The sequence below is a fragment of the Pinus tabuliformis genome, chromosome Q (genome assembly GCF_031772625.1).
Source record: "Pinus tabuliformis cultivar Carrire ecotype Pingquan chromosome Q, CPIR1, whole genome shotgun sequence".
In the NCBI taxonomy this organism is placed as follows: domain Eukaryota; kingdom Viridiplantae; phylum Streptophyta; class Pinopsida; order Pinales; family Pinaceae; genus Pinus; species Pinus tabuliformis.
Window position 1 is genome coordinate 1,074,447,809 of NC_142296.1, and position 15,372 is coordinate 1,074,463,180.

General features: G+C 38.2%; 2 protein-coding genes and 2 pseudogenes across 3 annotated transcripts; all 4 read right to left on the minus strand.

Annotated features, from left to right (window-relative positions):
• Nucleotides 1-5,441: 5,441 nt before the first annotated feature.
• LOC149223255 (sugar carrier protein A-like) lies at nt 5,442-7,449 on the minus strand (annotated as a pseudogene). Its single transcript, XR_016249678.1, has 2 exons — nt 7,078-7,449; nt 5,442-6,078 (listed from the first exon to the last, which is right to left on the minus strand). The product of XR_016249678.1 is annotated as a sugar carrier protein A-like (transcript).
• Nucleotides 7,450-7,893: 444 nt separating this feature from the next.
• On the minus strand, nt 7,894-10,184 carry LOC149223256 (sugar carrier protein A-like; annotated as a pseudogene).
• Nucleotides 10,185-10,219: 35 nt separating this feature from the next.
• Nucleotides 10,220-11,894, minus strand: LOC149223257 (sugar carrier protein A-like). Its single transcript, XM_089387846.1, has 2 exons — nt 11,523-11,894; nt 10,220-10,525 (listed from the first exon to the last, which is right to left on the minus strand). Exons 1-2 carry the CDS (start codon nt 11,892-11,894, stop codon nt 10,220-10,222), a joined length of 678 nt encoding a protein of 225 aa, XP_089243972.1.
• Nucleotides 11,895-12,351: 457 nt separating this feature from the next.
• On the minus strand, nt 12,352-15,107 carry LOC149223258 (sugar carrier protein A-like). Its single transcript, XM_089387847.1, has 4 exons — nt 14,929-15,107; nt 14,648-14,782; nt 13,932-14,424; nt 12,352-13,046 (listed from the first exon to the last, which is right to left on the minus strand). The coding sequence occupies exons 1-4, from the start codon at nt 15,105-15,107 to the stop codon at nt 12,597-12,599; spliced, it is 1,257 nt and encodes a 418-aa protein (XP_089243973.1). The 3' UTR covers nt 12,352-12,596.
• Between the last annotated feature and the right edge of the window lie 265 nt (nt 15,108-15,372).

Here is a 15,372-nt window from a genome sequence, read left to right on the forward strand (position 1 = left end):
AAACTAATTGTAAATTCTTGTAATCTATTAGCCCAACAAAGACTAACAATAACTTGGTATCTGACCAAATCAGTGAACCCAAACCAGAACTGAGCACCTAATATGTAAGGAAACAGTTAGACCATCATAAGCACAAACATAATAAAGTCCTAATATAATAGCTTGTTGCTAAGTTGTAATAATTGTAGATAACAGAGCATCTAGATAAAATATGCTTCATACCAATCAAAAAGTTATGATAGAAAGCTCCTCTATAATGAGGAAATAAAAATGTTTTTGATTAATATAGAGCAACTTAAATAAAAATTATTGAAAAGCCCACATGTATTGGAAAACTCCAGATCATTATAAACCTATAGAAGTATGTTAGGGTTAGATTAGTGTTAGGTAATGCCCAAGATTTCTGGACTCTTTTCTTTTGTCTTGTTTTCATGTTTTGTTGCAGATAGATATGCGTTAGAGGCATTATAGTATATTCACATTCTCTCAGATGTTTGTTAATGCTTTTGATTCATTTATCTCAGCTTCAAATGAAAATGGTACATAACTCATAATACATAATATATATGAATTGGATGATGATGCACAGAATTTATATAAATAAACTGTAAATTTCATTCAAAGTCTAGCTGCTTTGTACAATAAGCTAAAACTCATTTTCTTATCATTTCTCTTCGGGTTTGAAACTTATTGGAAGAAAACTGAGTTACATTATTGTCCACATATAATCTCTTATTGCCATTCTAGCGACCAGAGTGCTAGAGAAACTATCCACTCTGAACCAGCCACATACTCGAGTAAGACTTCTACAAACCCTGCCACTTCAGATCCTTCTCTGAATCATCCACTCTAGGCATGTGATCTTCCAGGGCATATAAGGCCACACTAGTGCTGTAGACCCATTATCTCTAGACCTGAAAGATCCAATCAATAGCATAATCCAGAATAGACAATATCTCACACTGCACGCACATATCTCTGCAGTGGCTGTTGTAGATTTTAAAGAAAGATATTGAAGTGAGATTGAGTCCACATGTGTAGATCTAACCTTCCTCTTATCAAACTTGTAATTGAAACGGCCAGACTGTGATAAAATTAAAAAACCTGTTACCGTTTCAACCAATTCAAGTTCTACTAAAAGCAAGACTCGACAAGCACGCAAGGCAGCCAAGCAACCTTAAAATCAACCACTGCATCATAAATTAGTTCTCCTGTCAAGTTTTGAATACACCCACATAGAACAAATTTGTGGTGAAAACTGCGAAAGTTCCTGTGCACGTGATTCCTACATCTGGAGATAAACTAGCAATTGCCCCAAAAGGTGCAAAGAGAGGCCGATAGAAATGTTACATTGAAAGAATTGTATTTTGGTTCAAAATAATAAATATTATAATAATTTAATCATTCAAACTAAACCTAGTCAATAAATTGCCCAAAATAAAATAAATCCTTAATCAAAATTATACAAATTATTATTCTTCGTTTCTCTCAATTATTTATATAATAAGATCCAATCAATCATTCAAAATTTTGTAATAATAACAATCCATATGGTTCACATGTGACTGTTGTGAAAATTTGAGCCACTAAATTACAATTTAAGTCCAACATAACCTAAAAATTCAATATAATCCAAACATATTGAATCCAAATATCATCTATATAGCAGTTCCATGGCAGTTAAACGCACTTTGTAGCATAGGTGTTTTTCTATATAGCAGGTCAAGGGAGTCTAAGAAACACCTTGAAATGTATACACTAATTAGAATGCACAATGTATAATGGTAGTTCAATGCTACCATTTGTTAAAGTCTTGAATGAGTAAACATTGATCAATTGTTACGACCCTTTAGCCAATGTAAAGGATCATTTGTGGAAGTAAATGGTACGTGGATTGATTGTGAGATTAGTATATATAGGAGACACTCTTCTGTATATTAGAATTTGCAGGCGCCAGTAAAATTAAGATTAGTGTGTTTTCTCTTTACAGATTTTACAGCGTAAGTCATTAGTAGAAGAGAATTCTAGAATATTTGCGTTTTTACCAATTGAGTTGATGTTTCACACCACCAATCAAGGGCCCACTTACAAATACAGTGGAGAAAACTGTGTTGGCTAAAATGAAAGAAAACCTAAACCAACACCAAAGATAAAAAGTCAAGCTAAACAAGCTTAAAGGAAGGAATAAAATGATAAACAAGAAGCTAAAAAAATTTAACACCTAAGCAACAAGAAACAATTAAAAGTTAGAGCAGCGCTAGGGGATTGCTCAATCAATTGAACCAAAAATCTGAACACCTAAAAAGAGCCCCAAGGGTCAGCTCAATCATTTGAACCACCTGCCCAAGTATTGTTGCAGATAGGATAAGCCATAAGTCACATGATCAAATACAGTAGAGTCCCACAGGGTTACCAGCTGTGGTGGCTGACAGTTGAGTTGCCCTCTATTTTGATATTCTAGGGAAGAGGGGGGAATCAAGAGAAGTTTTCCATAGAAAACAAATATAGAAGCTAAAGGAATAAAGGCTAAACTTAAAAAACAAATTAAGTAAAAATATAAACTAAAACATGAAACCAAAATCTAAGGTGGCAGGTGTAGTAGGGATCATCGTTGATCCCAGAGGAAATCAAGAACTATGTTTAAGAAAGGGGTTTAGGAGAATCCACCAAACATCAAGCAGAGGTGTGCCATTGTTTCAAGGGTTGAAAATTCCCATGCCAATGTTTCAAGGGTTGAAAATTCCCAAGCCAAAAGAAATAAATTGACTTACAGTACTTGGGGACTCTATGGTTATAGTTCAACATACACAAAACCAATCAAGCCCTCGAGATATGTGTCTAGGTAGACTCATTCGTAGTGCTCAAATGCCAGCAAGGAGCTTCAAAAAAATAGAATTCTACCAAGTTTAGATCTTCTGGAAAATGAAGTAACTTTGATGGACAATGGAAAGTTATGCATAAATGGGTAGGCTCCAACTATTTCACATCTTCCTTTAACATTCAAAATACAAAATATATCATAAGAATGAAGGAAACACGCATATTCAAGAGAAGTGGAGGAGAATCATTATGGTGAAAGAATGGGCACTAAAGCCCTCCCAGTGTCTGGTAACCTGTCATTTACTCTAACACATGGTGAAGTTTATCAATTCCAAGTGATGGATTAAAGGCTGAGGGTGGGATTCTCAATCTCTGGAGAAGTCGATCACTAGTCAATGATCAACTGGACCTTGTATCCATGTGTTCTTTGTGGCATGGTTTTGGGTTTCTCTGGTACTTGGTTCCTTCGTCTGTGGTAGGACATGGTTGCTTTTAAGTATCATTTGCTCTTTGTTTTCAGATTTTGTAGTCCAAAGTTGGATTGGGTAATGTTGGAGAATGTATAATATTATTTTATTGATGTTACTTTTGAATAATTAATATTATTATTGACAAGCATGTTCTTCATGCTTTGTATTGGTCAAAAGAAAAATATAGAAAGGCATGTTCATCGTGACCCTTTCAAAGGAATAAAATTGAATTTTGTTAAGTGTCATTTACCTTGCCAAGTGGCCAAGTAGGCCCTCCCAACCCTCATGTTGGCTCAGCTTAAGTGGCACCCTTTCGCATGGCTTGGAGACTATACATATAGCCCTCTCGCATTCCTCATTTGATACATCTCACACATATATTTCTGATCTCAGAGGCCAAAATCAGAAGTAAAACATATCTCTGATCTGCCGTTGCTCAAGGAGACTTGCAAGGTCAAGTACAAGACAAAGCCTGAGGCATAATTCTCTGGGGTATTGTGGCTCCTTCTTATGGAAGTAAGTGTGAAGTCTGAGTGAAATAATGAGAAGTGGAACCATGTGAAGTTTGAGGCTTTTATTTTGAAATATAGTGCTAAGGTCTGTGGCATAATCTGAGGCTGAGGTAGAAGGAAAAGTTCGGCTTTTGGAGAACTGAAGCAGACCTCCTTTATGGACAGATTTGGAAGCATTTTCTCTTGGTATGCTCGAGGGTTGAGTTGGCACTTGGAGGTTGGTTATCTTAGCTACATTACTGGTTGGTTTGTATATGACTTGATGTCTTTTTGACTTGATTCCATAATGAAAGGATTGCTGGGTTTCTCCCCTTGGAGTGGTGTTTTCCCGTGTAATTTCTTGTGTGGTTGTCTCTTCATGTTTTTATGTTGTACTTCTCTGTATAATTGTTTTATGTTGCATAATAAATAAGAGAAAATATCAACCGAGTATAAAATCATAACAAACAATTATCGAGTTAAGAGAACTGCAAAAAATTCAATAGGTAAGTTGTCCTGTGGCAAATTGAATTGATTTAAGTGAAGGTCCTCTTCTCAGCAGGTAACACAATATCTATTGGGGAGATCTAGAAAAGAAAGGCGGGACATGATCATTTGGCTCGGTGTATTCTTTGTGAGTCCTCGGACCTTTGAAGAGCCCAGATAATAAATAATCACCAAGTTGAGGTACGCAAGTAGCCCTCTCATACTTCAACAACAGACTGGCTATTCTTCTATGTGCAGATAGAAAAGTCACGCAGAGATTTCTGGGAAATTGACATGTCAAAGTAAGCAAATAGAAATGCTTCATACATATACAAAACCAATTCTATATACGAATATATAGAAATGCTTCCATAGTCATGCATATGTAGGCATTTTTGCATATGTATACGGCATCATCTACCGAGGCAGTAGATTTGCCCAGACAGCCACAATGGCTGGAATCTGGCAATTTTTTTTTTCAAAAAGTCTCTGAGTAGGAGTGTTTGAATCCTGTTTTTAGTGGCAAAAATAGATTCAACACTATCAAAAACTCCTCAGCACCCAAAATCTTAGAGTTTGATAATTGTAACCTGGATTTACAAAACTTCCCGCCAGATTATATCAAAATCTTACCAAAATTTCCATAATTTTCTGGGCAAATTTAAATTTCCATAATTTTCTGGGCAAATTTGAAAACTAACTAACTAGACTACAACTATATATACTATATATACAAAATAAATTCCATATATCCACATACATATAGAAACTTATATATACAAAATTACATACCTATGTACATTTCTGTGTATGACTTATGTATATATTCTTATATTAAATCACTTTCTGCATATGCATTTATATGAAACGACATGAAGCTTCTATATATGTGTCAAACACCTCTATATACGAGTGGAAGTGCATGAGTGTTTTTTTACATATCCATGAGAAACTAGTTATATGTGCATACACATATATGGGAGTGCTTTTTACATGTGCAGAGGAAACAATTTCTATGTGATTCATTATATATCCATGTATGGAAACACTGTACATATACCCTTCTATATATGTGGAGATAAATCCTACTTAAATACACACACTTGCAAGTTACAATAAAGAGTGGAGCAAACCCATAAACTAAATTACTCTTTACATCAATCACGGAACCTAAATTAGTCTTTACATCAATCACAGATGTGGTTGCTTCAAAGTCTGTGCCGCCTCATCCACGGGTGGAACTATATTCTTCCAAAACCAATGCTTTCTCCATTGAAAAATCATTTCTTCGATGGGTACACCCTTAGTTTCTGGCAAGAAGAGGTATACAAAGATACAACCTAAATTAGTCTTTACATCAATCACAGATCTGGTTCCTTCAAAGTCTGTGCCCCCTCATCCACGGGTGGAACTATATTCTTCCAAAACCAATGTTTTCTCCATTGAAAAATCATTTCTTCAATGGGTACACCCATAGTTTCTGGCAAGAAGAGGTATACAAAGACAGTCATGATACAGATCCAGCCTGCAAAGAATAGGAAAATCCCATACTTGAAAGTACATAAAAGAGATAGGAAGGCCTGTGCAATTGCAAATGTGAAAAGAAAGTTCACAGAGACAGTTATGGCTTGTCCAGCAGAATGGGTTTCTAGTGGGAAAATTTCACTTGGCACAATCCATCCAAGAGAACCCCATGACCACCCAAATCCAGCCACAAATAAACAGATAACTGTTACCACCAATGCTGAGAACCCTTTGGATAGTTGTTTGTTTCCTCCGAACTTTACACTCAAGATTATGCCAACAGCAACCTATCAAAAGATAGGACAATATTGTTACTGACGGATCCAACAAGAAGCAACCCAAAAAGAAAGGCCAAAAAAACTTTCCATAAGCTGCTACTAAACTTTTCTTAAACAGACAATAGTAATTCGAGGGCTTTTCTTCCCAGTGCAACGAGTTGTTGGGAGGCAACTCAAAAAGAAAGGCCAAAAAAACTTTCCATAAGCTGCTACTAAACGTTTCTTAAACAGACAATAGTAATTCGAGGGCTTTTCTTCCCAGTGCAAGCAGTTGTTGGGATTAAATAAGGGGTTTGGAATTTGGAACTGTGAAAACAGGTTCGCATGTCCCTGTTACACATGGCATAGCATATGAACTTGGAGTCACTACAAAATACCTCTTTACAAGCTACTTAATGGATATGGTCACAACTACTAATTTAATTAGAGAGATTTTACAACCAATTTCCCCCTAACACTTACAGCAATTCCTATCCTTTTAAGAAGTCATACAGGCTTCCATGCCGAATAAAAGAAACCAGGAATACATTTGAAGCATATTTATTCTAGCTTTCCTCTCACTTACTCGGCTCATATAGGCAAAACTCAGGATTCCGATTCAACTCTGCAAATGTAAGTGGAACAGGCCACAAAAGCACTCAAGCACAGATAGCAACAATGGTTTCAACCAACCCCTAAAAGAGAAAGCATAATATCGGGAGCTTTGTTTCCCTGGTGTAAAAGTAAGGGACTGGTGCACTTCCCACAGTTCAAGCCTTATTTTGAACTAATATTCGATTAAAAATCATCAAGTGCATTTGGCTCCTAGAGTTGAAACACAGGAATCCTCCAAAAATATAGTTTTCCTTCATGGGGGCATCCCTAGCTATGGTGAAAACATGGGTGTCTAATAACCCTGGGTTTCACCATCTGAAAAAGCCACATACATCGAGGATGTATGCTGACATGCTTGAAAACAAGATGCAACAAAATTAAAAAAGGTCTGCCGTGTGTTAGCTTTGCTCTTACCTGACATGATATCATCAGAATACCACCACCAAAAAACAAGGTTCTGCGGCCCAACCTGTCAATAGTTGCAATTGATACCAGGGTGGAAAGTACAAGAACAGCTCCGGTTAAAATAGACGAATACAGGAAAGCATTTGAACCAAAGCCCAAACTGCCGAAAAGAACAGGGGCATAGAACAATATGGAATTGATTCCAGTCAAGATCTGAAACATGGGCAGGCAGATGGCCATCACTAGCTGTGGTCAATTCCTCCTCTCCAAAATATTCCTGAATGGATGTTGGATGGCGTTAGCCAATGCACTTGCATCCAGCATATCCTCATACTCTGCATCTACATGCTTGGTGCCCCTGGTCTTCTCCAGGATAGCCATAATTTTCTGGGCAAATTTGAAAACTAACTAACTAGACTACAACTATATATACTATATATACAAAATAAATTCCATATATCCACAGACATATAGAAACTTACATATACAAAATTACATACCTATGTACATTTCTGTGTATGACTTCTGTATATATTCTTATATTAAATCACTTTCTGCATATGCATTTATATGAAACGACATGAAGCTTCTATATATGTGTCAAACACCTCTATATACGAGTGGAAGTGCATGAGTATTTTTTTACATATCCATGAGAAACTACTTATATGTGCATACACATATATGGGAGTGCTTTTTACATGTGCAGAGGAAACAATTTCTATGTGATTCATTATATATCCATGTATGGAAACACTGTACATATACCCTTCTATATATGTGGAGATAAATCCTACTTAAATACACATACACTTGCAAGTTACAATAAAGAGTGGAGCAAACTCATAAACTAAATTACTCTTTACATCAATCACAGAACCTAAATTAGTCCTTACATCAATCACAGATGTGGTTGCTTCAAAGTCTGTGCCGCCTCATCCACGGGTGGAACTATATTCTTCCAAAACCAATGCTTTCTCCATTGAAAAATCATTTCTTCGATGGGTACACCCTTAGTTTCTGGCAAGAAGAGGTATACAAAGATACAACCTAAATTAGTCTTTACATCAATCACAGATCTGGTTCCTTCAAAGTCTGTTCCCCCTCATCCACGGGTGGAACTATATTCTTCCAAAACCAATGTTTTCTCCATTGAAAAATCATTTCTTCAATGGGTACACCCTTAGTTTCTGGCAAGAACAGGTGTACAAAGACATTCATGATACAGATCTACCATGCAAAGAATAGGAAAATCCCATACTTGAAAGTACATAAAAGAGATAGGAAGGCCTGTGCAATTGCAAATGTGAAAAGAAAGTTGACAGAGACAGTTATGGCCTATCCAGCAGAACGGGTTTCTAGTGGGAAAATTTCACTTGGCACAGTCCATCCAAGAGAACCCCATGACCACCCAAATCCAGCCACAAATAAACAGATAACTGTTACCACCAATGCTAAGAACCCTTTGGATAGTTGTTTGTTTCCTCCGAACTTTACACTCAAGATTATGCCAACAGCAACCTGTCAAAAGATAGGACAATATTGTTACTGACGGGTCCAACAGGAAGCAACCCAAAAAGAAAGGCCAAAAAAACTTTCCATAAGCTACTACTAAACTTTTCTTAAACAGACAATAGTAATTCGAGGGCTTTTCTTCCCAGTGCAACCAGTTGTTGCGAAGCAACCCAAAAAGAAAGGCCAAAAAAACTTTCCATAAGCTGCTACTAAACTTTTCTTAAATAGACAATAGTAATTCGAGGGCTTTTCTTCCCAGTGCAACCAGTTGTTGGGATTAAATAAGGGGTTTGGAATTTGGAAATTTGAAAACAGGTTCGCATGTCCCTGTTACACATGGCATGGCATATGAACTTGGAGTCACTACAAAATCCCTCTTTACAAGCTACTTAATGGATGTGGTCACAACTACTAATTTAATTAGAGAGATTTTACAACCAATTTCCCCCTAACACTTACAGCAATTCCTATCCTTTTAAGAAGTCATACAGGCTTCCATGCCGAATAAAAGAAACCAAGAATACAATTGAAGCATATTTATTCTAGCTTTCCTCTCACTTACTTGGCTCATATAGGCAAAACTCAGGATTCTGATTCAACTCTGCAAATGTAAGTGGAACAGGCCACAAAAGCACTCAAGCATAGATAGCAACAATGGTTTCAACCAACCCCTAAAAGAGAAAGCATAATATCGGGAGCTTTGTTTCCCTGGTGTAAAAGTAAGGGACTGATGCACTTCCCACAGTTCAAGCCTTATTTTGAACTAATATTCGATTAAAAATCATCAAGTGCATTTGGCTCCTATAGTTGAAACACAGGAATCCTCCAAAAATATAGTTTTCCTTCATGGGGGCATCCCTAGCTATGGTGAAAACATGGGTGTCTAATAACCCTGGGTTTCACCATCTGAAAAGCCACATACATCGAGGATGTATGCTGACATGCTTGAAAACAAGATGCAACAAAATTAAAAAAGGTCTCCTGTGTGTCAGCTTTGCTCTTACCTGACATGATATCATCAGAATACCACCACCAAAAAACAAGGTTCTGCGGCCCAACCTGTCAACAGTTGCAATTGATACCAGGGTGGAATTACAAGAACAACTCCGGTTAAAACAGACGAATACAGGGAAGCATTTGAACCAAAGCCCAAACTGCCGAAAAGAACAGGGGCATAGAACAATATGGAATTGATTCCAGTCAAGATCTGAAACATGGGTAAGCAGATGGCCATCACTAGCTGTGGCCGATTCCTCCTCTCCAAAATATTCCTGAATGGATGTTGGATGGAGTTAGCCAATGCACTTGCATCCAGCATATCGTCATACTCTGCATCTACATGCTTGGTGCCCCTGGTCTTCTCCAGGATAGCGCGACCTTTCTCTAGATGCCCGCGTTCTATCAGATTGTTGGGAGTCTCGGGAAGGAGGATCCCTCCAATTGTCATGAAAAATGCAGGAACTGCAGCCAAACCCAGAGAAAGGCGCACTGAGCATCTGCACACCCACACCAACATATAATGCCATCAACACCACACACTCGATCGGGTCTGAAACAGCTTACCGGGCAAGAAATAGAGAGAAAAATAGCAATCGAGACATCATAGAAACCCAAATAACCCTAACCCTAACAGTCACTAATTCAAGGGACTCCAATGACGACAATGAATCCTAACAATCACATCAATCATAGATGTGGTTGCTTCAAAGGCCTGTACAATTGCAAATGTGAAAAGAAAGTTCACAGAGACAGTTATGGCCTGTCCAGCAGAACGGGTTTCTAGTGGGAAAATTTCACTTGGCACAGTCCATCCAAGAGAACCCCATGACCACCCAAATCCAGCCACAAATAAACAGATAACTGTTACCACCAATGCTGAGAACCCTTTGGATAGTTGTTTGTTTCCTCTGAACTTTACACTCAAGATTATGCCAACAACAACCTGTCAAAAGATAGGACAATATTGTTACTGACGGGTCCAACAGGAACAACCCAAAAAGAAAGGCCAAAAAAACTTTCCATAAGCTGCTACTAAACTTTTCTTAAACAAACAATAGTAATTCGAGGGATTTTCTTCCCAGTGAAACCAGTTGTTGGGAAGCAACCCAAAAAGAAAGGCCAAAAAAACTTTCCATAAGCTGCTACTAAACTTTTCTTAAACAGACAATAGTAATTCGAGGGTTTTTCTTCCCAGTGCAACCAGTTGTTGGGATTAAATAAGGGGTTTGGAATTTGGAACTTTTAAAACAGGTTTGCATGTCCCTCTTACACATGGCATGGCATATGAACTTGGAGTCACTACAAAATCCCTCTTTACAAGCTACTTAATGGATGTCGTCACAACTACTAATTTAATTAGAGAGATTTTACAACCAATTTCTCCCTAACACTTACAGCAATTCCTATCCTTTTAAGAAGTCATACAGGCTTCCATGCCGAATAAAAGAAACCAGGAATACAATTGAAGCATATTTATTCTAGCTTTCCTCTCACTTACTCGGCTCATATAGGCAAAACTTAGGATTCCGATTCAACTCTGCAAATGTAAGTGGAACAGGCCACAAAAGCACTCAAACACAGATAGCAACAATGGTTTCAACCAACCCCTAAAAGAGAAAGCATAATATCGGGAGCTTTGTTTCCCTGGTGTAAAAGTAAGGGACTGATGCACTTCCCACAGTTCAAGCCTTATTTTGAACTAATATTCGATTAAAAATCATCAAGTGCATTTGGCTCCTAGAGTTGAAGCAGAGGAATCCTCCAAAAATATAGTTTTCCTTCATGGGGGCATCCCTAGCTATGGTGAAAACATGGGTGTCTAATAACCTTGGGTTCCACCATCTGAAAAGCCACATACATTGAGGATGTATGTTGACATGCTTGAAAACAAGATGCAACAAAATTAAAAAAGGTCTATCGTGTGTCAGCTTTGCTCTTACCTGAGATGATATCATCAGAATACCACCACCAAAAAACAAGGTTCTGCGGCCCAACCTGTCAACAGTTGCAATTGATACCAGGGTGGAAAGTACAAGAACAACTTCGATTAAAATAGACGAATACAGGGAAGCATTTGAACCAAAGCCCAAACTGCCAAAAAGAACAGGGGCATAGAACAATATGGAATTGATTCCAGTCAAGATCTGAAACATGGGCAGGCAGATGGCCATCACTAGTTGTGGCCGATTCCTCCTCTCCAAAATATTCCTGCATGGATGTTGGATGGTGTTAGCCAATGCACTTGCATCCAGCATATCCTCATACTCTGCATCTACATGCTTGGTGCCCCTGGTCTTCTCCAGGATAGCCATAATTTTCTGGGCAAATTTGAAAACTAACTAACTAGACTACAACTATATATACTATATATAAAAAATAAATTCCATATATCCACATACATATAGAAACTTATATATACAAAATTACATACCTATGTACATTTCTGTGTATGACTTCTGTATATATTCTTATATTAAATCACTTTCTGCATATGCATTTATATGAAATGACATGAAGCTTATATATATGTGTCAAACACCTCTATATACGAGTGGAAGTGCATGAGTGTTTTTTTACATATCCATGAGAAACTACTTATATGTGCATACACATATATGGCAGTGCTTTTTACATGTGCGGAGGAAACAATTTCTATGTGATTCATTATATATCCATGTATGGAAACACTGTACATATACCCTTCTATATATGTGGAGATAAATCCTACTTAAATACACACACACTTGCAAGTTACAATAAGGAGTGGAGCAAACTCATAAACTAAATTACTCTTTACATCAATCACAGAACCTAAATTAGTCTTTACATCAATCACAGATGTGGTTGCTTCAAAGTCTGTGCCGCCTCATCCACGGGTGGAACTATATTCTTCCAAAACCAATGCTTTCTCCATTGAAAAATCATTTCTTCGATGGGTACACCCTTAGTTACACCCTTAGTTTCTGGCAAGAAGAGGTATACAAAGATACAACCTAAATTAGTCTTTACATCAATCACAGATCTGGTTCCTTCAAAGTCTGTGCCCCCTCATCCACGGGTGGAACTATATTCTTCCAAAACCAATGTTTTCTCCATTGAAAAATCATTTCTTCAATGGGTACACCCTTAGTTTCTGGCAAGAAAAGGTATACAAAGACAGTCATGATACAGATCCAGCCTGCAAAGAATAGGAAAATCCCATACTTGAAAGTACATAAAAGAGATAGGAAGGCCTGTGAAATTGCAAATGTGAAAAGAAAGTTCACAGAGACAGTTATGGCCTGTCCAGCAGAACGGGTTTCTAGTGGGAAAATTTCACTTGGCACAGTCCATCCAAGAGAACCCCATGACCACCCAAATCCAGCCACAAATAAACAGATAACTGTTACCACCAATGCTGAGAACCCTTTGGATAGTTGTTTGTTTCCTCTGAACTTTACACTCAAGATTATGCCAACAACAACCTGTCAAAAGATAGGACAATATTGTTACTGACGGGTCCAACAGGAAGCAACCCAAAAAGAAAGGCCAAAAAAACTTTCCATAAGCTGCTACTAAACTTTTCTTAAACAGACAATAGTAATTCGAGGGATTTTCTTGCCAGTGCAACCAGTTGTTGGGATTAAATAAGGGGTTTGGAATTTGGAACTTTGAAAACAGGTTTGCATGTCCCTGTTACACATGGCATGGCATATGAACTTGGAGTCACTACAAAATCCCTCTTTACAAGCTACTTAATGGATGTGGTCACAACTACTAATTTAATTAGAGAGATTTTACAACCAATTTCCCCCTAACACTTACAACAATTCCTATCCTTTTAAGAAGTCATACAGGCTTCCATGCCGAATAAAAGAAACCAGGAATACAATTGAAGCATATTTATTCTAGCTTTCCTCTCACTTACTCGGCTCATATAGGAAAAACTCAGGATTCCGATTCAACTCTGCAAATGTAAGTGGAACAGGCCACAAAAGCACTCAAGCACAGATAGCAACAATGGTCTCAACCAACCCCTAAAAGAGAAAGCATAATATCGGGAGCTTTGTTTCCCTGGTGTAAAAGTAAGGGACTGATTCACTTCCCATAGTTCAAGCCTTATTTTGAACTAATATTCGATTAAAAATCATCAAGTGCATTTGGCTCCTATAGTTGAAACACAGGAATCCTCCAAAAATATAGTTTTCCTTCATGGGGGCATCCCTAGCTATGGTGAAAACATGGGTGTCTAATAACCCTGGGTTTCACCATCTGGAAAGCCACATACATCGAGGATGTATGCTGACATGCTTGAAAACAAGATGCAACAAAATTAAGAAAGGTCTGCCATGTGTCAGCTTTGCTCTTACCTGAGATGATATCATCAGAATACCACCACCAAAAAACAAGGTTCTGCGGCCGAACCTGTCAATAGTTGCAATTGATACCAGGGTGGAAAGTACAAGAACAGCTCCGGTTAAAACAAACGAATACAGGGAAGCATTTGAACGAAAGCCCAAACTGCCGAAAAGAATAGGGGCATAGAACAATATGGAATTGATTCCAGTCAAGATCTGAAACATGGGCAGGCAGATGGCCATCACTAGCTGTGGATAATTCCTCCTCTCCAAAATATTCCTGAATGGATGTTCGATGGCGTTAGCCAATGCACTTGCATCCAGCATATCGTCATACTCTGCATCTACATGCTTGGTGCCCCTGGTCTTCTCCAGGATAGCGCGGCCTTTCTCTAGATGCCCGCGTTCTATCAGACTTTTGGGAGTCTCGGGAAGGAGGATCCCTCCAATTGTCATGAAAAGTGCAGGAACTGCAGCCAAACCCAGAGAAAGGCGCACTGAGCATCTGCACACCCACACCAATATATAATGCCATCAACACCACACACTGGATCGGGTCTGAAACAGCTTACCGGACAAGAAATAGAGAGCAAAATAGCAATCGAGACATCATAGAAACCCAAATAACCCTAACCCTAACAGTCAGTAATTCAAGGGACTCCAATGAGGACAATGAATCCTAACAAAATTAACCACACTATATGTACCAGTAAAAGAGCTGCCCAGACAAAAGGCCGCTTCCTCTATTGCCCACTTCACAGAAACCGATCTCGTCCACTTCTATGCCGACGCACTGAGCATCTAAACACCCACACCAATATGTAATGCCATCAACACCACACACTGGATTGGGTCTGAAACAGCTTTACCGGACAAGAAACAGACTTGGTATTCTCATTGCAGACCGATAATCTTATGGTATTTCCCTCGCTTATGGTATTTCCCTCGCTGCGAGAGCAATGGCGATTTCATTCTCAGGCCTTGTCAACGCAGCTTTTGCAGCCCTAACCCAATAGCTTCCCTGAGAAAATCGATATTAGCATTGGGCTTTTGCAACGTTGCATATTCTTGACACAGAATAACCTTAGAGTAATCTTCAGCGTTCTCCTTAACAAAACTCTGCACGAACGCTTCTTTGCAGGTCCCTGCCCTCCACTGGAGCGACTCCACCTGCGCCCTCGTCAACATCCCCACCCTCCTCTACATCAAACGTTGATATCCACACATCATGACGGGTTCGATAACGTTTTTTTTAATGTTTTAAAATATTTCTTATTAAATTGGACGGCTGATTTTATTTCAATCGTCTAACAAAAGATCCGACGACTACGATTAAGATAGAAAGGCATCTGGGGGAGTTTATCTCATAGGGAAATGCCTTACGGTGTAATTAATATATATATATATATATATATATATATATATATATATATATATATATATATATATATAT

Excerpts from the sequence above, each read along its gene's own strand:
- LOC149223258 (XM_089387847.1), bottom strand. The coding sequence starts at position 15,107 with ATGTTGACGAGGGCGCAGGTGGAGTCGCTCCAGTGGAGGGCAGGGACC. Across the intron at positions 14,783-14,928 it reads TTTCTCAGGGAAGCTATTGG|CTGTTTCAGACCCAATCCAG; the intron begins GTTAGGGCTGCA and ends TGTCCGGTAAAG. Across the intron at positions 13,047-13,931 it reads TTCTGATGATATCATCTCAG|GTTGTTGTTGGCATAATCTT; the intron begins GTAAGAGCAAAG and ends ATCTTTTGACAG.
- LOC149223257 (XM_089387846.1), bottom strand. The coding sequence starts at position 11,894 with ATGGCTATCCTGGAGAAGACCAGGGGCACCAAGCATGTAGATGCAGAG. Across the intron at positions 10,526-11,522 it reads TTCTGATGATATCATCTCAG|GTTGTTGTTGGCATAATCTT; the intron begins GTAAGAGCAAAG and ends ATCTTTTGACAG.